The sequence below is a fragment of the Zonotrichia albicollis genome, chromosome 7 (assembly GCF_047830755.1).
Source record: "Zonotrichia albicollis isolate bZonAlb1 chromosome 7, bZonAlb1.hap1, whole genome shotgun sequence".
Classification (NCBI taxonomy): domain Eukaryota; kingdom Metazoa; phylum Chordata; class Aves; order Passeriformes; family Passerellidae; genus Zonotrichia; species Zonotrichia albicollis.
In genome coordinates, this window is record NC_133825.1 from 22,693,626 (window position 1) to 22,718,921 (window position 25,296).

The following is a 25,296-nucleotide window of genomic DNA, read 5'->3' on the forward strand; positions in this document are numbered from 1 at the left end:
TTTCAATCCAGATGTGAAAAAAGCTGTTTCAAAGAATTCACTTGTCTCTGATAAAAGGCTTTGGGCGAGGATTTTTTTTTCATTGTGCAACAGGCAGTGAAATGCACAGAAAACTGGAAGGCACTGGCTAAAAGGAAAAGGGAGATGCTAAAACAGAGAATGGTGCAGGACTGAGTTATAGAAGATCCAACATGAAAGGAACCACAAGAGAGGAGACAGAAGAAGAATGCATGTCATTCAAGGCAAGTGTTACATCCCATCAGTCCTTTACACTCTCAATAAAGGTTGGAGACTTCTGTCTAGAAGAAATTAAATCCTCCCTGTTTCTTATGCTAAACTAAAATAAAATGAAAGCCCACAACTTCACAGCTGCACATTCTGGGGACATATGAGAAAGATGCATATAAGATCTTCAAAGGAAAAGCAGTCTGACTGCCAGCCACTGAGATCTGGCCATCTACTATCCTTAAGCTCTTTGTAATGTTAAAAATTGCCACATTAGACCAAAAAAGATAATCTTGTCTTTGTAGAGACCAAATTGAGTTATCTCCAATCTTAGGCAAAAAAAAATAAGTCAGGATGCATTTAAATGAAGTACATTTACTGAAGTATCAAAATGCTCAGTCTGTGCTAGCATTCAACTCCAGGCTGTAATGTTACAATAAACCAGAACTTTCCTAAGAACACTTAAAAAAATTAAACTACACTGCTTACTTCTTAAACTACTTAAATAAGGAATTACTTAAGAAGTAATAATTTATTACTTCTGTATTGTATTTATTATAACAGCAGAGTGTCACAAAGCTCTGGGAAACTTGGAACTGAGTTTTTATGAGAGCAGTTAAAGTTGAAAGTAAAGATGATATTGAAGAATGCATAGATCACTGTTGCATCAACTTTTTGTTTCTGCTTTACCATTCAAAGCCAGGCAATTTAAAGTGACAAGACTTTATTTTTTTCCCTGAAAAATCTGGAATAATTCCATGACAACCTCAAGTTCATGTTGGAATGGAACTGCTTCGTTAGTGAAAACAGTATTATGCCACATACCCTGAGAACAGGGGTTCTGCTCTCACATGAAAAAGAGAACTCTCAAGTGCTCCAGCCATATTACATGCATTCCAATTGTATAAATACTTGAGTTACATAACATTCAGAGGAAATTCAGCCTAGGGATGACTCAGAGTTCATGATCTCTGCAGAACAGCACCTCTGCATAGCTTCCCTTATTTCCACACAAAATAAGAGATAGAGCGAGTACTAATCAGTGCTTGCCGTGCCTTGAGGGATCAACTGACCAAAGGGATCTGGCATTCCTGTCAGCAAGGTTTCATCCCCAACAAATAACCTCATGCTTCTTCTCAAAATGAAGGAAAGACTAAGAAATTGTCTTTCTACAACTTGCCTTCCTCCCCTTTGCCCAAGTGTAATTGTAGTGTTTACAAGCCAAAATATGTAAGCTATTCTCAGTGGAGAAAAAACAGAAGAGGACAAGACACTGGAGGACACCAACAAAACAAATCAGACTGTAATCTGACCCTGAAAAAATTGGCTCTAGCTGCATAGCATTTGGCCTTCAAGAAAAAAAAAATTTCTAACTGTAAGGCAGCTGGAAGACAAGCCTTTGGCTTCCTTATATTCCAGCTTGAAAAGGTTATAGTTTCAGCACTTTGGGGAGTTTTTACATTAAGACAGTAAGAAATTATTTTTTCTTATGCTGTATTTTTTGTTTAGCTGATTTTGGATGCAAACTGGAATGTCCTGAATGCAACAAAACCAACCAAACAAAACTCCCCCCAAAGCCCACAAGTATTTCAGAATTCAAAGGAAATATTTTACACACAGTGGATGAACAAGAACAACATATATAACAGACTTCTTCATTTAAAGCAAGCACATTAAATCAAAGTATTATTCTTTATAGTTAGTGTTGGTAAGATACCTATTTCTGACCCTCCCACCTTTAGGATTTGGGCATCTTGGCCTTTTCTGCTTCAAGTATTAATCACAATGAAAGCAAAAATGGGTCAGACAGGAATCTGCATCTGCTAGTGGGTCTCTGTAGTTACCCAGTCTGAATTCCTTCCCCACTTAAGTGAAATTCTTTTTCCAGGCAAGCGAGGAAAAGAACAAAATTAAATCAGTTTGGACTTCAATACCATGTGGGAAAGTAACTCAGAGACAATCTCACTTTACACCATGAAGATGTTATGCCTGGGCTTGGAATACTGGGTTTCACAGACTTTCAGTGTTCATCTTGCATCTTCAGCTTTCAGAAAAGTTGTCTTAGTCCCCTCAGTTTGTATGCATTTACAGCTGTATAAACAAGTTTATTCTTATGGTTTATTTGAATATATCTTAGATGAAAATGAAAGGAAAATATATTTCCATAGGACAAGACCTGAAGACTCATAGCAGACAAGTGAAATTCTGCATGGGGTGATCCTTAGTTCTATCTCTTGCAGTGCATAAGAGGTGATGCAGCACAATCTAAGAGGATGACTAATCCCTGAACATGACTTTTGGCAGCAAGAACACAGCCATGGGTGTAGCTGGAACCAGAATTATTACATTTAATGGTTTGTTGTTTTTTTGGTTTGGGGGGAGGAGAAAGCAAGGCAAGAACAAGGATGGGAAGGAAGACTGAGACTCAAAAGAGGTTTGTGTGAAGTTACCCATTGGGAATTCAAACTCCAAAACTGGTGAGGCCAGAGAAAGCATTTGCATTGCCAGAGCACATCAGCAGGGCAGCATCAAGGATTACTGGTTGGTGAGGAAATTTGAGTATAAGGAGTTAAAAAGGAGATTACAAAACTTCGCCCAAAGCCTGGTACGCAGCTCTTGTGGAAGCCTGGCCAACATTTTGGGTACAGCAATGGATTTGCATCCCAAGCCCTGTTGTGGTTTCTTTCCCCCTCAGGTGATGACCTACATAAGCAATTCCAATCAAGAATTCACAGTTTGTCACAGCCACTACTCAAAGTTGGACAGCACAGCCTGACCCCCTGTGTAAGCACTAATTCTGCAGGTGAGAAGAGGGGCTGTTCCTGAGAAGCAACAATGGCACATGGCTCCAGACACCCTACATGCCAGACTATACTGTTCAGAGCTTCCAGTTTGTGCTCTTGTGTGGCAAAAACCTCCATCTCCTACGCAGAGACCAGAATTAAAACCACAAAATACAGAAAAGGCTTTAGCAAGTTTGCTGTGACTGCAGTCTGTCAGTACTGACAGCACACATGTAGGTGCAATCTGTTTAAAACACACAACCAAAGGATGCACAGGGAGGACAAGGATCAAGCTGCACTTGTGTGTCTGTACAGAAAGGAGCAGTGGGACAACAGAGCCTTCCCACACACAAGGACATGAGTGACTTGGTGTCCTCAAGGGCAGGCTCCTCATTTTCCCATTTTATAGCGCAACTGTCAAACCCAGACATTTTCAGAAAAGGTGACTGCCTGGCTAATACTTCTTCCCTAGTTTTACTTTTCTTGAAAAAAGGTAATATGTAAATTATTTTAGACATTACTGTCTGGAATCAGCAGCATGGATAAGGATCAGTACTCCCATATGTTTTTGTTCATGCTTCCACTGCAAGTCATTTGCTTTAATACTGCAGGAAATTGATCTTCACCTACTCACTTGTCCATATCTGTTACACTGATTTCTATTTAAAGTTTTTATTAAATGCTAAAATAACTATCAAAAAACATTAATGTGTTTCTGATTGATAAATAAAAAGGGAACAGAAGGAAAACTCACCTGCATACTGCTATACAGTGTCATGTCAAGCTAAGCAGAACACCAATAATGCCTCCCTACAACTTCTCAGGGCCAATACTTTTGTGCAGAGTTTGAGGCTTCCCCAGAGCAGCAAACAGGCTGTTTGCTGTCAAGGACTAATCCTAGCCCATGCTGACTCTAACAAATTTACCATCTTCACAAAGTTTTAACAGCTATTCCTAAAGAGCTTACCAAGAATTAAGCATGTGCAGGATGAAGAGGTCCTGAAGCTAAAATTAGAGGTAAAGGTTAACATCATGAGCAATGTATTTATTCTTAGTTTTAATCAATGTGCATCCAAACTTTTACACTAAATACTAAAACTAATGAACACATTATGTATAAACGCAATAAAGGCAGTAGAATAAAAGACGTCAGTTTTACAAATGAAACTTTCAGACTGCACATAAAAGCTCTAAATCACTAAAGATGGAATTGGGAAAGCTGCCTATATGGATGTGGCTTTGGAATTTTTATTGTTTCCATTTCCAGTAAGGGATTTTTACCCTAGAAAGGGTGAGAACAAATGCATGCATGCACATACACACTGCATCTTTTTTTAACCTTTGCTTCACCTGAAAACAACTAAGATGATTCTTAAATCAAGGGTCTTGTTTAAGAAAATATTGCAGTATTGTTGCTGCATCCAAAAGCTACATTAAGTAAACCTTCTGCAACAAAAATGTTTACAGAACTTGGTATTTAATTTACAAGTACAGCAAAAAAGTTGAGAGTAAAAATCAATCAATCAAATGCCCTTACCTATGGAAAAACACTGAAGTCCTTCATTTGAATTAAAAGTTTATTTTACCCTCAAAGGAAGTACTAGTCAAGGGTCACAGGTAACACATTTGTTTTAAATACAGGACAAAGCATAAAACAAAAAAAATTTAGGCATGCAAAAAAAGTATATATAGAAATAACTGTCTCTACAGCATTAATGAATTACACAAGTAATATAAAAATTCTAAGTATCACTCAAAAATGAAACCCCACAGAACACTGTTCAAAACACCAGTATGCATCCAAATCTCCTCTCTGAAATCAAAATCAGCAATTCTCCTCCTTACAAGCCAGAAAGCCAGTGTATATTCTTGATTTGAATAATTCTCATACTTGTCTCCTTTATTTTTTTTTTCCTCAAGGTAAAAGTACAAACATTTCTGAGAAGGAAATCCCTCCTCTCTTCTGAGGGAGGATTTAACTCTCAGAATGAAAAGCACTGAGAACCTCAGTGGAGATGGTGGTGACAAACCACTCCTCCTCTACTGCTTTACAATGCAAGGGATCTTGCACAGTGTTAAGGATAGCAATATAGTGGCATAAAGCTGAACTTAATCAACTAACTTGATATTACAGGTAAAATCTCAAGCTAGTACCCATCAGAAGCAGCACAGAAGAAACTGGAGATGAAATGAAAAAAAACCAAAAATCATTGGAATTACTCCATTGCCTTAGCAGAACGGTCACTATACTACAGATGGGATGAGTGCCATTTTCCACAAAAATGAAGCCTTCCCACCACTCAGCTCTGCCTGAACTAAGCAAAAAGTTAAGTAAGCATTCTTGATTTACCTTTTCAGAGAAACTGATCCAACCTAAATAGCCTCCTTTCCACTGGGTGGGGTTTTGCCAAAAGGGAGACAAATGTCTCAATCCCAAGATTTCCTGCAAATGTTAACTTGCACTGACATTCTTTCAGCCCCCTAATCCACGCTGCCCTCTCCAAGCAGTCACTTCCTCTTCCCAGGAAGCCAAATGAGAGGAAGCTCAGGGTAAACTGGATGCCAGCACTCCCATCCCAGCCAGGCACTTGAAGCCAGCTCTGGAAACGTATGGCCTTAATAAATCCTTGTCACATGCTATGAGCCAAGCTCTACATCAAGAGGTTATTTTAATGCTAGTGCAGATCCTGATTTCCAACCAGAAAAAGGGGAATGTGTGGAACCAGCTCCTGCAGCTCCAAGCTGCTGCTGTGGTTGAAACAGAGACCAGAGCCATGATAATGTCTGATCAGCAGCAGCTCACGAGGTCTCACCACCAGATAAATAACACTGCAAGAAACTCAGTGGCTGCCATCAAAAATGGAAACACAGCCCTGGGGGAGCTACAGCTATAAATAGGCAGCTGGGGAATAGTCATGGCTGAAGACACATGAAAAGCCCTTCAGAAGTTAGTCTGAATGTGGATAATAATTAGCTTGAGACATCTTAGTCTCAGGTCAATGATTAATATTTTTAATGCCTGAAAATGCCCTAAGCCACTTGCATTTGAAGCTCTAGATATGCTTCATGTTCAGAGATTAAAAAGTGAGTGATCCACTTCCAGCCTGACCTACTGCAAACAGAAAATTAAATTTATTTGTATCAGAATATACTACCTATACTTAAAAAAATGCATACATCAACACTGTATTAATATATTCACAAGTAAGAATATTCCAACAGTTCAAAGGTTTGTCCCAGAACAACAGAAAAGATATTTTTCAAAGATACAAGAGAAAACACAGGATGTTGCAAACCAAGCTCTTTTACTGTCTTAGAAAAGCAAACAGGGCTTGAGGAAGATTCCTTGCTGCCTTTGCTGCCAGAGCCTCCTAAATATATAAAAATGCACAATCATTAATGACTACTGCATAGAGGACTTGAACAGAAATATGATTAAAGATACATTAGATATAGCTATTTTTCACATCTTCCAATAATCACAGGGGGTTTATTTTTTGGTTTTGGTTGGGCATTTGTTTGGTTTTATTTAGTCTCTTTGTACTCCTGTTTCCAAATACCTGGACTGAAAGATTACCTGTTTTTAAAGAATGGTTTCACCACATCATGCTTTCAAAATGGCCTCAGTAACTTCTACAGTGCAAATTATTTAATAAAATTAGAAGCTACAATTTAAACATGCTACCTGTAAGCACAGGAAGGAAAGTGAAAAGAAGCCACTAGTCTTGCTTTGCACTCATAAGCTCCTAATAATTAACAGAAGAGATGTTGGTACACACATGAAATATTTGCCCAGTTGCAACTTCACAGCTCCAAGCACACTTACTTCTCTCTCAGGGAATAACAGACTCTGCACTGAGAGAAACACAAGCATTTAAATACACTTTTTGCCTAAATCCAGAAATATCTTAAAAACCCTTAAGTATCTGCAACTGGGCAAATGCATGCAAACACCACTTCTGTTTGCTTAAAAAAAGGTACAGAAGACACCCTAAACACAAAACATAAAAGGATGTCAAACACTCAGGACCAGTAAAACACACAATTTACAGCTGGCTGGTAGTATTCAGTGCTTCCTACAAAACCAAGCCCTGCAAATGAACTCTAAAAGGCAGGAAAGCCAGAGCTGAGGAGCCCCTCCAGGCATTCTCCCAAAGCCCACACTAACACATGCACACTGAAATAAAGAGCCTGGATGTGACCTGTGCAGTGCATCATTTCCAGTCACCACCTTCTGCATGTGCAGTCCCACATTGTCCCAAGAACTCCACCCAATTTCCACTAAAGCCACAGTGTTCACCTATCACCCACCCTACTCTGCTCACAGGTCCTGGAGAAGGCTACAGATACACTCTTGTCCAAATAAATTTCAGAATGAAAGATTACCATCGGCACTGAGATTCCCAAGTGTTTAAAAAGAAGAAAAGAAACAAACTTGATGATGACAGAGCTAAAAGCAAACCAAAATGATGCATGAAATTCCTCTTGGTCCACAGGGCCGACCCTCACCTGTTTTGGATTATGAACTCTTCAGGACAGAGAATCACCACCTTTTTGCATTTTATCTAAGAGTGCCACACGCCTCTATAGGGCTACATAAATTATCTGTTCCCTGGAACAATGTCCTGGCTTTGCTGGGGAAAGGGCCTTGCTTCCTATGAAGAGTGAACCAGATGTTGTGGAACTTGGTGGAAAAAATCCACCATCAACTGAAAATGGGCTCTGGATCAAGGACATGTAGTAATTTCATACAATGAATTCCTCTCACAGAATAAATAAGAAAAACAATTTAGAGAGCAAGGCCCACAAGGATCTTTTACACAAATAGTATGTAACACAACAGCAGAGCAATCCATGTTTATTTAGGATTACCTGTTACTGAACTGCAGATCCAAGAGCTCTACAGAGAAAACCATGCCATTATTTACTCATTTTTTGCTAAATTATTAGTAGCTCCCAGTGGTTTTGAAAAATCCTCATTAGATGATGGGAAGTTTTCCCTCATCTGAAGCAGTACTACAGTTTAGAAATATTAGACGAAAGTATAAGGTATTCAGACTCTTAAAAATGACACTACCAAAAGATATTTCATCTACTTTTCACTTGAATTCAGGACCAGAGGAAGGGGCTTTTCTTCATCTGATCTTCCCTTCCACAACAGGGCAGAAAAATTATCTGAATTTCACCAAGAACTGGGGCTCATTCTGTAACTCTACAAGCAACTGCATTGCATGTGCTTGTTTCTGCTAAAATGCTCAGTAAAATTATGCATTTTGACATTTAAATTGTTATTAAACTCTGGAAGTTGAAAGTTGGTAGGACCAGTTCACATCCACTGAGATCCTGCTTGATTATGACAACCTAAGTAACACTGTTTTCTCGCATGTTTGGAGGCCAACAGAAGACTGCTTAGCACCAAACCCTTGTATTAACTTTCAACTTTCTTTAAAAGCCTCTCTGCAGCTTCACAATGCAGGCTGAGTCTCTGCCAAGCCCCCAGGTGCAGCCTCCTCCCTCCTCCCTCTTGGTCTGCATGCCTTGACATACAGAATCACCTTCCTGAATTTTTGCCTTGTCATTTGCCATTTCAGCATTCCTATGGAAGCTTCTTCCACCTCACAAGCCACTTCCAGCCAACAGCCAACCTCAGCACATAGAGGGCAGTTGATCACAATCCACAAAACATGGCATTATTTTAGCAAATAATGCCCCCATGTTCTAGATGTGGCCTCTCAAAGATGCACCTCTCCCTCCCTGTTCCACTCAAAATCCTGCCAATAATGCCCTGAAGTCTCATAATCTGAACTGCTTTACAAAAATGCCTTTGCTGCAGCTTTGAGTTTACACTGAGTTTCTGGAAGTGTCCTGCTGCCTTCATTGGCAATGTGTTCCTAATGTCACAAATCACTTTCTTCCTCACTGCGCCAACCTGAAATACATGGAATGAGTTTTCATTTTACCTCCACATACTCTGCCTTATTAATTTCACATGAGAGGGGAAAAATTTAACTCTGATTAAAGGAAATTGCACAGACAGAGACGGTGAGTAAGCTATGAGCAACTGTCCAGAGATTTCCTCCAACAAAAGAGAACTCAAAGGAGATAGTTTCCATCTGGTTTTATTAGCTGTAGCATTGTGTGTATGTGCTCAAAAACTACAGAAATCCACACTGTGGAGTTGATGATACTTTAAGAAGAATGCCAGTTAAAATGAAGCAGCTTTATTTAACCTATTGCAGCACCCACACTGTGCCTAGATAATAATTATGCACAAATATGATAATATCTAAATGCCAGGACAGCCACTGTATCATCAGTGTGGGTAAAGAGTTGCACTCATTGACATAGTGGAAGTTTAGCACATTTTGCTTTCCTCTTAAATTCAACACAGTATTTTCTGCTGTTACACTAGTGACTACATAATTGCACATCATATCTACAGTAAATAATCAAGCAATCAAATACACATGTCAAACAGATAAGCAACTCAAGAAGAAACATTTTATCCATACATTTAAGAATTATGAGCAGATTTGAGAGAGAAAACACTGTGGCAAAATGAATAATGTGCAGAATACAGCACAGGCTACTATGGCTTAGCTTTGTTTTAGCACTTAAAAACTCAAAGTATTTTGATAAAATCCTAAGAGGCACTATTGACACATTGTCCTCTGTGCTCACTAGTATCAGACAGTTAAGCACCACATTTGGAAAAACAACTCTCACTGTCAGTTAAGAGCAACATAAATCTGAAAACCCAAACATTTGGCAGCATATATACTCCTCCTCACCAGCCTTTATCAAGGCATTCCACAGTCACATGCAGGGTAAAGCAACCTTCAACATCTTCCTTTCTGGAACAACCACTTAAAATTATAGCAAAATACGGCAAATTACTTCTATGGACAAGTCAAGAAGAAGTGTCAAGGCATTTCAGCATACAGCAAAGTTTGCACTTTCTTCTCTGTACTAAAGAAAAAATAGGTCACTATTTTTATTAGCCTGCAACATGTAGATTTTCATTAAAATAATTCATAAATAATGTTCTTCACACTATTCTTGAAAAAAAAAAAAACCCAAACAAAAAGACCAACCCCCCCCCCCCAATACTATGCTGCTTTGTAAAAATAATTTGCAAGTCATTACTCTTGACCATGTTTCTCTTTGTAGTTTAGTTGCTGCAGGACTCCCTTTTCCAGTCCTTCCGTGCCTCTGTCCAACCACAAACTTTGTTTAATCATTTTGTGGATTGTGCATTTCTTTCTTAAAAGCCCACTGCATTTCTCAACCAAATATTTACACTTTCAACAATATCACAGTAAGTTGCAAGGCAGTATTTTAATAACAGGATGCAGCATTTATCCACAGACAATATCCCTAAGATCACCTCACAACATCTTCTAGGTTAAAAATTAAGCATAACAATGTTCATCATGCATATTTCAACATTTTCAGTTAAGTAACTGATAAAACTGTTAAATTGTTTTTGTGCATGGATGACAGGAGCATACACCAAAGAACCTGTTTCTCATCTCATTCCATGCATGGCTGGTAGCAAGCAGACACTAAATGACAAAACTAAAAAATTTGATCAATATGGTGGAAACTGCACATGAAGTTTAACTAGCTGATCACATGCATGAATAATTGGTATCTTTTTCTTTCTCTAGTCAGGCACTGTTACAGAATTGAAATATCTTTCTTACCTTCTGAAAAAAGTCTTCCCCACTTTTCCCTTTGCCCTCTGCAGCAGCTGTAAAACAGAAGTGGGATCTGGTTACTAAACACACAGGAGACAATTTGCAGGCTTACATATAGAAATTCTCAGTGAGTACATGCTACTGTAAAATAACAACTCTGGGTATTTTTCTCATGCAATAAACATTTGTCAACAGCTGACTAACACCCAGATTAACGTTTTACAAGTCACTTGCCAAGGACAGAGTCTGAGCCCTTTGTATTTGGGTACTTGAGCTCTAACCCACTGATAGATATTTTAGTTACAAATACACATGGTCTAAGTGTAACAATTTAGTCACACTGCATGCTTAGCCCTGCAATTCTACCAACAGCAGGATCAAAAGAAACCTAGGAGAGCAAAAGATTTTCTGTATCAAGTATCACATTATTCATTGATCTCAAGACCACAACCTGGATTATCTCCCACTTGTATTTAAACCCATAACTGCAAGTTTAGTTAATGCAAATTATTGCACTTAAAATGATACAAGTGTTTGCACATAGCATATGCTGTAGTTTATCTGTGTGGAACTAGCAGGCAGTTCAGAACACAGTAGCTCAAACTGATTACAAAGAGGATAATTTGCTTTTCCCTGGAGAAAGGGATGCCTTCAAAAACAACTCCAAGGGTGGAGAAGAGTTTCCTGAATGGTAGAGGATTACTGGAGCAACTTTGTATTTCCCATGTACAAAACAGACCCCTCGAGCTCATCCCATCACCCTGGCTTCAAAGCTATGTTTAAACTACTCAGTTCTGCCCTCCTCCTCCAATTACACAACCAATTCCAGGCTCTTAAGGAACTGTTAACTCAGCTAATGCAATGTGATAGCAAAATGCAAGCGAGCAGATACAGGCTGGGGGCACGGGATGACTTCTACCCCAGAGGAAGAAGTGCCACTACATTTGAAATAAGCTTCTCAAAATCTCAATAACAGCACTTAAATACCACAGAGAAGAGCTCACTAGCAAGTTTTATCTAATACAGTTCAGAAGTTCCTGATTCAGCTCCAGTGCAGCCAGAACAGAGGCAGCAAATGAAGCCTGTCAAGCATTCATCCTGCTGCAGAGCAACTCCAGACTCCCCAGTTCCACAAGTCTGAGGAAAAAAAGCTCTCCCCACCTTCAAAACCCATAGGTGCCTGCATGAGAAAAGCAAAGTGATTCATATTCACCAGAAAAAGGTTTTCTGGGAGCAGAGAAAACAACTGGGGAAGGTTTATTTTCCAGATTTACAAACTACTGATACTAGCAGAAAAACACAACTTCCTTGAAGCAGCCCCTTGATAGGTGCACATTGCTTGACTTGTTTTCCATTAACTCAGGAATACATAGGAAATGCTTTTGGGAAGGGAGGAGCAACACCACTCTGTTTCAAGTGGACCATGGGACCAACATGCTTTTAATCAGAGGGTATCCGAGATAAATTGGAGATGAGAATGTGACAGATGTGTGGCTGAAGCTGCAGTTTTGAGAAGAGACAGATTTTGTTCCAGCTGCAAATGCATAATTTCCAAACTGAACACAAACAAGAGATGGCTTAAGATAATAGCAGTGATGCTCTGCAGGGCATTAGAGTAGAATGCTGACAAAGAGGATTCCAAGCTTTTTATTGTAGGTTTATTTTTAATATGAATCATTCTGGTGACCTGATTTACAGCTTGGCCCCACCAACAACTGATGGCACAACAGACAGAAACCAGCAAGCACGGACAAAGTGGGAAAGACAGAATGAAAACATCCCAAAATGGGTTCACAGGAAAAAAACCCACAACAGTAGAGACAATAGGAAAATTGGAGCAGATGGCATTGGCACTTTATAAAAACCTTTAGCTGGTAACTAGAAGGTTCAGTTGTTCCAAAATTATAAAGATAGGGTCTTCCATTAGAGTTTTTCAGCACATAAGGTGCTTTATGATAATCCATTTGTCAGGTCTTGTGATAGCTGTGAAATGGCAGGGCAGACTGTATGGTGGTTTTTGGAAAGACACTGAAGTTGAAGGTCTGTACCTGAGAACAGCTCTTCACATGTTAAGAGATACTGTTGGAATTTGTCACTTCATGTCCAAGACGCAGCACTATTTAATCCAGGAAGAGGTATGCCTCTGATCATACCTCATGTTTCTATATTAAGGTGATCTAGTCATTACCATCTCCATTATGCATTTAATTAATAAGGGAAAGATGCTCAGAACTGTGGCTTAAAATATTTTAAAAAATATTAGAATGATATATTTCACTATAAAAGAGAAAAAAGGCCTAAAAACTTGAAGACAGACTACATGAAACAATGTATTATGCTTCTTTTGAGACTAGCTATTTTCCAGCTATTGTCTCCCTTTTCCCTCCTTCCTCATATCATATAATTCTTTGTACCAATAATCTACTTACTCTTTCATTTTACTTCCTAAATTTCCTCTGGTTTTTATGAGGAGCAATTGCAGTTAAAGAAAATTCAATTCTACTAGCAGTTTATGAATTTTGTGATGCTACCCACCATTACCTACATTTCCATGTATGTTTACTCCCAAACTAAGTACCTATGTTTAAGAAAGCTTCCAACATGTGTCTGAAATATTTATGATTGATGTGAAATTATCTTCAAGCCTTTCTGCCCTCTAAAGTAGATAAAGGCAGTCTTGAAAATTCTGAAAAGAGTAGGAATAGCCAAAACCAAGGGCAAATTTATCCATTTCTCTTATAACTGAAAGGCTAAACAGATTTTGTTACAGCAAGACAAACCCAGCATCTTTTGCAGGGAAATGAGCAAGGGAAGCATTCCAGAGTTACGAAATTTATGCAAAAGCCATTAAAATGCAAATCATTTACAGTGTTCTCTACAAGCAGATGCAATTTAGTAAGGCATTGAGGTTTACCTCAAATCAGATAAACTGAGATAAAAGCAAACTTGAATTCGTGTTTAGGAAAAAAAATCTCCCAGGTCATCACATGCCAAGATCATATTTTCTAAACAAATCTTGAGAGTATTAACCCCGACTCTCAAAATAAACCTCAGCTTTGAAATATCATATTAAGAAGCTCACGGTATTTACATCTGACAATGCACCCTGGCAAATTATTTTTGTAATCTTAGTAATAATAACTAGATTTTCAAACCATGCTTTACCCAGAAAAGCAGGAAGTTTTCAAGTTATCAAACACCACAGACAACAAGCCTTTTGTGGGCGGCTGAGGGGGCCAGCAGTGCTGTACCTGAGCTGCATGGAAGGTACAATAGAGCCCATCTCTACTAAACTTGAAATAAGCTTTCAGATTTTAATGAACAAAGTTCCACATTTTCTGAAGTTACAGAATTCAAAATACCACACCAGTAAAAAACAACATAAAAAAGTGACATTATTGCCTGGCACATGCCATAGGAGACCACTCCACCTTTTCTGCCAGTGGTCCCTGTCCCCAAAGCAGGTTTGAGAGCAATCACAAAGCAAATGCTAATTAATCCAGCTGTACCTGACTTCTCACTGACAAACTGCTTCATTTCTGCCAACTCAGGAAATACTGTTTTCTTAGAAAACAGTATTTACTTTATGGTATTGAATAATCACTTAACCAACCCTCAGAAAAACTAGGATTACTTTTACACAAGGTGCCTACATTGGTTTCAGAAATACAGATGAAACCTATGTAAATGTGCATAACAAGCATTTTATATTTTAAGCTATACTCTGTTTATTGTAATTTCTTCCATACCATGAAATATTTTATATTAGATTTTTGCTTTTCAAGACATATTGGATTGCTGAGGTTCCATCCAATACAAATATGAAACAGTTGAAACAGGTGTTAACTGTTATGGTACCCAAGAAGTGCACCATTTGTCTACTCAATCACCAAATCATAAAAAGGCCCAATTGTAATTTCCAGGTTCACATGGAAAAAATGAATTTGAGCTTTCACTTCTAATGTTATTTCAGTTATTAAAAAAGTTATTACAATGCAGGTCATATTTTACAGGAAGGGAACCCAAGAAACACTGATTAAGTGTTTAAATGAATTACTGTAACTTTGCTGATCTCACACATCAGTTTTGTGTCTTATTTTCCAAAGTCTCGAAGTTATCAAAAACCCAGGGTAACTGAGTGTGACTGAGTTGGGGACTTTGCCTTTACATTGATTAGTGCCCGAACTTTCTCCTCTGTCTGCATTCAAAGACTACATTTTTAAGAGAACAAAAAACCATGTTCTGCTCTTCAGCTCTCAACTATGCTGAAAAAAACCCCATTCCTTGCATCAAAATCCTCTTTAACATGAGAGATAACCAGATATTATTTTCATTGTATCAAGACAAATCAACTTCACAGGATTTCAAGAAGCTGCAGAATAATATAGGTAAGAAGGTAAGTGCTCAATTCTCCTTTACCTTTCCCATCCATTGCATGAGAAAGATTTCATAACACTTATGTCAAGAGTATTCTCATGTTTAGATTTGAGGTTTTTTTCTCAAACTGCCACAGAAACATGCTAGCTACCTAAGAATGTTGATTTTTATTTACTCCTAACTTTTTAAATGGAATGGACAGTTATTTATTGAAAGCCTGAGCTATTTCTCCAAAGTGACCAAGCTGCTGTCATACACAAAGAAACCAAACCAAAATCTTGTTTCATTGAACCAGAAACCACCTGATAAAGAGATTCTGTTTTCCTGTGCACCAAGTCAGACACTAACCCACACATGCTCTGAAAGCTTGCTTATATCAAGCCAAGATAAAGAATTCCACCCCCATGACCAGAGTTAAGCCAAATTGCTGAAAATATGCCTTTAGGAATAAAAAGATAGAGCGTACATTGTTAAAGAAAAAAATCTGACCTTAAATTGAATTTGCTGAAATCCAAACAAAACAATTTTCCATTTTTCTTGTAATTGCAAAGCCAGTCTCACTTCCAGTTTTCAGCTTAGGAACTAAAAAGTCTCAGAGACAACTCAACTAAAATATACAGTCTGGCAAGAGAAGTAACAAGGCTTAAACAAGCAAGAAATCTGCATGAAAAATCCAAATATATGTTAATTGACTTTGCAATAAGGTAATGTATTCTTTTTACTTTATTAATGATAACAAACTTCATAAAATAACCTGTTACACATAGCAATCTTATTATTTTGGAGTCTTATTTGGCTTCATGGAGTTTTCCAGACTTGATGAATGAAAATCAGACATTCAAATGTTGTTAAACTTATATACAGAGCAATCTTCAGGTTTTGAGGATGTTCACTATAGACAGGTCAGAGTCAACTGATGGTACCAGCAACAGAGACTGAACAAAGGGGGAAATGCTCCAAAATCCTTGAGAAATTACTTGAGAAACATGGAAATTCTTGAGAAACACTCAACAAAAGAGAAAAACACAAACTATACCTGTCCATACAGCATGCTGACAAAAAAAGTAACGACAAAATCAGAACATACATGGTATCTGGAATATTACAGAAACTATCCACTGTCCGTATTTTGTGACAAAAGGACTCTTGGGTTGAGGGTGAAAGTATCACTTTTTGTTAAGAAGTCAGATAAATTGTAGAAATCCAAACAAAACCATCCATGCTACAAACTTAAAATGTCTATAAGGGAGCATTCTTCCTCTGTTAGAGCAGCCAAGGAAGAACTGGAAGAATTTCAGCATGCTCAGTAAATGACAATAAGTAGCCTGTCAAATATCTGGACAGTTTTGGGTGGGCTCCAGTGCATCTCCTCCTGTTAGCAGGAACTCAATACACAACTGCTGAGCTATGCACAGCAAGCCCAGCTGTGCTCCAGCATCTGACAGACCAAACCAGTGCTGGGAACTAAGCAGGCTGAGTCTGGGGTGCTTTTCCCTGCTGCTGAAATACAGGGTCAATGAGCCCCCTTGGCCATCCAGGCTCCACAGGCTCTTTTGGGACTCTGCCAGCTGGAGGAGGCTCCCTGGATCAAGGCTGGCACCATCAGAATGTGACTGTAAACACAGACAGGTGACACATCCATCATCTTCATTCTCCCCTTAACACTAGTCATATTCACTTAGCAGAATATTAACTCTTCAACTCCCCTGAATTCTGAATTAAAATTAAATCACTGATACTAAAATTAAGATTGTTGACAAATAACTAAAACCAGAACTCAGGAAGCTTCACCCACCATTTGTGATGAATAAAAGGAACAGCACCACAGAGAAAAAGAAAAAGCTTAAAATAAACTACACTTGCTTCCACTAGCTCTGCATGCATTAGCAAGAAAGAATGCAAGGAAAAAAAAAACAACACACATACTCTGATGACCAAAAGGACATTGATTTTCAACAAGTACTCCTAGAGATTTCCTCATAATATTAGTAGGGACCTGACAGATTTAGTGACTGAAAGCTAAGGGGAAAAACAAATCGAAAGGGGAAAAAAAGGAAAAAAATAATTGGGTTGTTCAGAAAGCAACTTGCCTTGTCCATTCCACCATCAATATTTTTCGAGTTGCATAACTCCAAAACTCTATCTCTAAAACCAATAATTTAATACATAACAACTGTAAATTTAAGATATCTAACAGATTTTTTTCATTTGGCAAAACAAATTTATCCCTAGGGAAAAGAAATGTCTTGCCAAGATTCTGCATAGAAATAAGTCAGCTTATTTATTTTCTGAGACAAGCCACAGCTTGAAGGCAGGCAGTGAAGCTGGGGTTCCTTGGTGGAAATCTCTCCTTCCACAGGCACACATGGGTGCAGCTCATGCCCAGTGCCTGGTGGAGCACAGTGAGGCATTGAGGAATTAATGAGGATAATGAAGTGACTGCTCTGCCTCCTGCCAGCCCCTCCAGAACAAAGCCAGGGAAACGGAGGAGCTGTCAGCACTGTATTACCTGATTAAAATTGCTCTGCTGGCGGCCACTTGCTCACTGTTAGAGCCACAAATGCTCCATCATCCCTCTGACTGGGTAAAATATTCCTGGAAGTCTCCTACATCACCCTTCAGATGCACCCAAGGACTTTTGCTGTTTCCTACAGAAGATTTGCCAGCTGATGCCTCCAAACAGATTTTCAAAGCCCTACTGAAGCCTTCATCCCCATGACTGACAGAGAGTAAATCAATGACCCTGCTTCTGGGATCAGCAGAGGGCTTCTTGGAAATTGCTTAACTAACAAAATTCAACTGAAGTCAACAAGAACACAACTTCACTTAGGATTTCCTCAAAGTGTAAGCAGTCTGAAATGAACACAAGTTTTCCATTTCAAGTTTGTAACCACTTTAATGGTACTTTGAAAGGAGAATATCCAAGCAAACACTGTACCCAGCTGCCAGGTTGGGGGAAAGATGAGAATTCCAAGTAAGAAAGCTTACTGATTTTTCACCAAATAATGCCACTACTATCCTCAGATTTTAAATTACAACCTATATTTTTCTTCCATTTTAATCAATGGATGAAGATGGCTTTTTGACACCTCAATAACAGCCAAGTTGAACACCCTATCAATAGGTCCTCTTAAGACAGAAAACTTCCATCTGTGCTACTGATAATCACTTTTTTAACAAATGAGCCTATCAAAAGGTGAATTATGAGACAGCTCTGTTAAGATCCATTGCTATGAGCATGAGTGAAATCTGATTGAAACCTTACATTAAGTACATTGAAGCACTACAGCTCCCCCAGTCCTGAGAAAAACATCTTTGAAATACTACTGGAGGCAGTAATAAAAAGGGAAGAGAACCATTCTATGACTTTCATGTTTATAAAGCATTTTTGCTGCCTATATATACAAAAATAAAGCATCTGTGACCTCAGTCTTCCTTTGCTCTTTGCCAAGCAGCTCCCTGAGAGATGCGAAGTGGAATCAGTCACATCCAAAAAGCATCACCTATACTGAGATGTGTAAAGGAAAGGTGATGTGGTTTAGCTTCCATTATTTTCATCAAGGAGTCAGTTAATTGCCTCCCTACCTTCAAACAGGCCTTTCAGCATTTCCATTTTCCATTTTGAACTTTGTATCCAAATTGATAGGCTGGCCAGAGAAAAAATTCACATTGTATTAATTTGTTCTGAATCCTTTGTAGTGAAGAACTGACAGCAGCAGTGCGCAGCCAGCCATGAGAGCACTCTCCCACTTCAAACACAGCTTAGATGTTATCAATTCCCTGACCTGTTACCCAAAGAGAGGCAGTTCTGGAGGAGACAGCTGGAGATGGGCAGCTCCAGCAGCTGCCAGAAAATCTCACCAACTCACCATATCACACCATACTGCTGTCATAAAATACTTCTCTGCACAGCAAGAAAAATTATGAATATTTATGCCAGCAACTCACTTGTCCATCACTCCAGGCCTCCTGTCTGACCCAAGGGAAGAGACCACAACACTGTGACAGGATGAAGCCATTCCAGCCCTTCTCCCACCTTGCCTGCCTCAGCTGACACCCCATTATTTTTAGTGCATGAGCTGCCATGCACATAACCTGCTCTAAATATGGGGGCTGTGGTTCCCCAGGAAAGTATTTAAAATAAAAATATGGAAGACAAGGACCCAGGGTGCAGCATTTTGCCCTTTCCATTCAGTGTGGCCACTGTAAACACTGCAAAGGGACAGGACAGCTGAGTGAGCTGCCCCTGTGCTGTCACCTGGAAATGGGCCAAAACATTCATGGGAGGGAGAAATAAGACATGTCAAGCTTGTCATTCTTCTAAAAAGCTCTGCAGTGGGACTGCCTTGAGTCTCTGGATGAGACAGCTCAAAAAAAAAAAATCCTTTGAGTGCCTCAGGAGGCAGAACCTCCTTGCTGCCAGTACCTGACAGATCCAACTCTGCCCCAAGCCAGAGTATCCATTTAACAGGGCTTGATGTTTACAGCAGGAAAGAAAATCATCATATCAGCAGTGCCCCAGGGGCTGACTGAGGATACCTGCCAAACACAAAAGCTCTGCTCTCAGCAGATTGATGGCTGGGGATATTCTCTCTGTTTGTTTAGCATTCAACTTTCCCTCAATGCTCAAGCACTTTTCCTGTCAGGTATGAGTACAGACACTGCATGATTCACTGCATGGGAGGGGAGAATGCAGCAAGGCTGTAAAAAAATGAGAAACAAAAACCCTACAGATTTGGATAAAAATGTACACAATATTTTTCTGATGGTCCTGCTTGTTATGAGTCATTCACAGATGTGGAGTTCAAGGAGAGAAGCCAAGATTAAGTCAAAGACAAAGCTTTATACAGGAAACCAGTTTAAGTCTGTTGCAATGCAGGTTAAACACTGAGCTCCAAGGCCTTTTCCAACAGTAAGGAGACACTGCCTGTATCTGGGCCCATTATGCTGAACAAGATTCTGGAATACATTTGACAGGACAGAAAACTCCCATTATTTGGAATTACAAAGTCTCCTGCTTTTCTAAAATTCAACCAACTCCACACTCTCCAGCTTCCTGGATGAAATTGGAATATTTGGAGAACAAAACAAGAGTTTCCTTTTTCTGTCCAAACCCCATCACTCTTCATTTCTGTCTCTATCAGAAGACAAAACCCAACACATCAATTTTTAAATGACACATATTTTGAACCCTTTTCTAGGCATCTGCTCTCCTGTTCCTGCACATCCATACAGCTGGTAACACTTGCAAATCCACACACCCAGGCTGCTTGGCATCTCCTTTTCCCTTAACCTGAGAATTTTGAATGCCTGCTGTCTTCTATTTTGCATTCATCAGTTTCAGAAAATACTGATCGCCCTGGATGTAAATTCTTCCCCAGACAAAAATCCAGTTCAGGCTTCTTGCTATATTTTAATTCCAGATTCTAAGGCATGTGGCAATAGATGAATTCTAGCAGAGGGCTGTTCAGTTCAGGGTAAAATTGAGAGTCACTCTTGTACACTAAATTTGTAATATGTTAGACTACTGACAGTACTACTGAAGCAGTGCCCACTTGACATCAGCTGTTACCTTGAGCATTTGCAAACAGTAAATTGGATCTTTTTGGCATCTTTTACTCCCTCTAAATGAAAAACACCAGTTTAAATACACGTACAGAAAAATGTAAACCCACTTAAACACTTCATGAAAAGGATAACTGAGCTATAAACCAGCATTAAGTAGCAAAGGACAAAAAGTTTAAAAAGCCAAGAAGAAAAGCATAAGATAAACAAATGTAAGTAAGTGCAGGCATAAGCACTGGGGCAAGGCCCCGATGCATTCAGTTAATTAAAAAAAAAAAAATCACACACAACCCCACTCTCAGGAATACATCCTATGTCTCAATACATAGCTTTAACGACAGGAAAAAGAGTGCCAGTTTACTCTTGGATACCATCATAATCCACAAAACATTTGAAGAAGGCAAGTTCATCAGTTTGACCCAAGAGCCAAAACATTTGTTCAAGTAATATCACTGAGAAAATTGCAAAGAGAGAGTGGGATGGATCCCCCCAAAGGGTGGAAGCAGAGGAAGTAAATTCACCCATCCATCCACTCCAGAGCTGTGTATCACCACAAAAATGTGCACCAACTTGTCACCCATTGTTCCATGCACTTGTTAGGCATGAAATCCAAATTATGTATCAGCACAAAAATACAGTGATGAAAGTTACTTTGCCAAACTCAAGTTTACTCACAATACCAAGATCTTTCTGCCTTTAAGAAACTCAGGAAATGAAGTAATTGTTTAGGTAAGAAGATCAAAGCACAACAGAAGTCTAGACCCTTCTGGTAAAGGTGAACAAGTCTTATTTTCACAGCTGGTTTTATGTCCACATTTTCATCATCTACATGAATTTTTCTTATGAACAGTTCTCATATTAAAAAACACAACTGGTATATACAGCTGGCAAAGCATTAAATTATTCCATTTATGTGCATGCATGTAAACAAAAAGATACACATTCACAGTGAACCAAGAATGTCAAGCTGTATAATTAGGATTTCTAGACACAGTTTACAGTAAGATAAAAGCCTGCACTGGTTTAGATTACAGTGGTAAAATTTGGCCAGAAGCTTGGCATCCATACCAGCTCCAATCATGCCACATTAGATGTGGACTGCATAAGGTGTTAAGAATAATTAGTTTTTAATTTAGAATTGTGGACTGTTTAGCAAAAAAGAAGACAACTACCTTAAGAAAAGCAAGAGCCTTCTGATTTTAGGGTGTTACACAAAAATAAATTAAACCAATTATGTTAGTTTTTATCTCCTAAGTGAAATTACTCCACCTGGGAAATCCTACCTGCTTTTTCACTGAGGCAGTACTACACATATAAACAGTTCAGGACTGAGACTTAGCAGATGAATGTATGCAGAAAAACACTGCTCTAAGCTGGCACCAGGAGAAAGACCCTTCTGGGCAAAAAGAGTCAAATCCACAGGAAATTCTGCACTTCTACTGGTTGCACTTTTTTTTATTACCAGAGTTTTTCAAACTAAATCGTCTTCTAGAAGAAGTTTGCTAAAGGGTAGCACATCCTTGTGAAATTCAGATAGACAATAATGACATTCTTTCACCATCTATTCCTCATTTTTCACCCATAACTACAGAAAACCTTTAACAGTTTTCTCTACAGTGGAAGAGGAGCTGAATAGCTGAGGATAAATCATGCTAATACTGTATTTAGTTTGTCATATATTGGACAATTTCCTTGAGAAAACCTGAGCATTCTTGCCAAACTATGGGTAAGGTGCCATAGACAAGTGGAATTTCAAGCCACACAAGCAAGCAGCAAAGTCACAGATTCATTCCAGCTTCATGGAGAAGTGCTCTACACCCCAAAGAATGCACCATGGCTCAAGTATTACACAACTGAGCTCAGGCTGTATGAGAGTCAAAGCAGAGAGACCACAAATCAGTCACCTAAAGGTTAAAATAAACCCAAACCAAAATCTTATCTGGCAGAACACACAGTGATATTTATTCAAATACCTCAATGCTACTGAGATTTGTCCCTCAAAGATCCCAAAGCTCTTTGTGAAATTGAACACAGACATGCTGGAAGCACTCATCACTAAAGGCTACACAGAGAGAGAGGTTTTAACTGCCCCTTCACCTTACAGCACTGATCTAGGCTGCCAGCCCTCTTCACAGGGCGACTCCTCCCAAATTTGGACTTATCTCAAAAAAAAATTAGTCAAGGATGCAAATTTTGCAGTACTTAAATAAAAATAAATTACAGAGATAAAGATTATGAACAACTTTATAGCTCAGATGTCAAATCCTGTATGTATTTTCAGGCTGTGCTTTCATATAAATTAACACACTCAAGTTGATTTTTCTTGGTTTCCAAGCTGTGTCTTCTGGCAACAGGGCAGATGTATAGAAATGCAAAGCTCTCTCCACCCAAAGGCTCTGAAGAGATGAGTCTTTAGAAATCCAGCTGGATTACCCACTGGATTCCTTGTGATTGCCACCTCCTAGAGGCAAGGTCCTGCTACAGCGTAGCTGAGACTCTCCCAAAGGACTGCAAATTCCTGGCAACACCTTTGAGCTGCTACACTTGTGAGGCAAGAGGAATCTTCATTTGCACTTTTCAGTACTCAGGAAGCAATCCCACAGAGGGGTGAAACCCCCAGCAGAGGCCAGGACTGCTCAAATCTATCCCAACACTGCTGTGGGCATCAGACTAACCCTAAATAAACACCACTGGGGAGTGTGTGCCCTAAGAATTGAAAGCCAGCCTTTGTGGGCTGCTGAACCCTTTATTCAAACCTTATGAAACCAAGAAAGACTGGGCAGGAAGCGCAGAGCTGAAGTTATGTTGCCTACACAAACAGGCCCAAAATATGCTCCTCAAATCCTAAGATTCCTTTCTTCTCAAGCACAAGCAAATCACTGACTCCAGTGTACAACCTCAAAGACCTGCATCTGGCCCCCTGCTATCTAATTTGTATTTTTATGGACTCAAAGCTATTTCTACAACTGCTGTTTACAAGAAATATATAAGTCAGGAAAACTTTACAAAGCTGCATTTACACAACCTTGTGATACAGTGCAGGAAATGCTTAAACTAAATTAATGACCACAAGTAAACAAGAAAGCATTGTTTTGTGGTTAGACAACTGTAATTCTGAGTTACACAACTCATTTATCTAGAAACCTTGACTATTTCTGATATTAAATTCCCCTTTTTTATGTTAAAGACTCAGGAAAGTTCTATTTAGAAGAGCTGATACAATACAAAACCCCTTAACTCCATGCAAAATAAACTGGAAAGAAACTTGTAAACTTAAAGGATATAAAATGTCAATGTGGGGAAGTGAAAAATTAAAACAAAGAATGTGCAATTTCTGCCAAAATCTAGAAAAACAAACAATAACAAGTAAGGAACTAATATTTGGCCCACTTCTGCCTCCAGTTCCTGCGTGGGGGCTTTAGCTGAAGAAATACCATATTTTTGCAAACAAAAAGAGGCTTAAGTAGCAAGATGTTAGTGCAGCTGATTAAATGCAATGCTGCTTTCAGGACTCTTTTACCATTTTTGCTCAACATTACCCAATTTGAATCTTTTCCATAAAAGTTTATGTCAATTTCTTTCCCTGCATTACGTCCACAAGTGTCTCCTTTTGCAGTAACAAACACAAAACCAATTCCTTATCACCAAACACAGAATGACATGACCACCTATTCATAAAAACCACTATGGGCTGAGCATTGTTTAACATCCCTCAACATGTTGCACTCGCAAAATATCCCAGTTTTTATAAATATTGCCCATGTGTTTCATGCTTTCATAAAGCTTTTGCCAAAACACTCACTTTTTAAGTGACATGGAAAGCTTAGTAATGTGGAAGGAATGTCAGTGAACCAAAGAGAAAAATCAAGTCTACTTTCAAACCTTGCTACTTTCCCTCTTACCTGGCAATTGGTGTTCTTTGGAGTAACCATAATTAACCAACACAATTAATGCACACATCCAGATCTGCTGAGGCTGAGCTGACATGGTACACTCAGCAATTTTATTATATCTTTTATAATCAAGGTATGTCACTCTCAGGACTTGATAGTGAATAAAACCAAAACCACAGCCAGTTTTTGGACAAAAAAATCTTAGCAGAGTGCCATCTGATAATTAGATAATGGTTAGATTGCTATGGTAGCAGATAAGTTAGCCTGGAAACCACAGGAAAGCTTTTACTAAAGAGTGATAAGGTTCTTTTCAAAAAGACCAAGAAATAAGTAGTATAAAACATCAACTTATGTATCAAAGAAGGTGGGCAAAAGGAAAAATACTATCCAAAGGTCTTTAACATAAGCACAGGCAAGAGCTATACACAGGGAACACTAGAAGGGATTGCTCTTGAGGATAATTCTAGCTAGGAATGATAAAGACAGCCATTATAGGAAAAAGAGCTCTTTTATTTATTTATGGAGCCACGTTTGCTCCAGAGAAATCCCTAACTGTGTGTGACTCATATGATGTAAAGCACAAGCAGGCACATACATTAAGGTACTTCCAGTTCAGCTCTACAAACAGGGTATATTTAATTTACAATAAGCACATCTGTGTGCTGGCATGTGGGAAACAAGGACGCCATGCAAACGTGTGATTTTTAACTCAAACAACAGCTTTGTTTCCAACAGGCAAGGGGGCTTTGAACT

At 38.9% G+C, this 25,296-nt stretch overlaps 1 protein-coding gene across 1 annotated transcript in view; it reads right to left on the minus strand.

The window, feature by feature from the left end:
• BICC1 (BicC family RNA binding protein 1) overlaps positions 1–25,296 on the minus strand; it is an 89,960-nt gene that overhangs the window by 46,209 nt on the left and 18,455 nt on the right. The window contains exon 2 of the mRNA XM_074544653.1: positions 10,715–10,761. Coding sequence (XP_074400754.1) covers positions 10,715–10,761 — 47 coding nt within the window. The remainder of the gene's footprint in view (positions 1–10,714; positions 10,762–25,296) is intronic.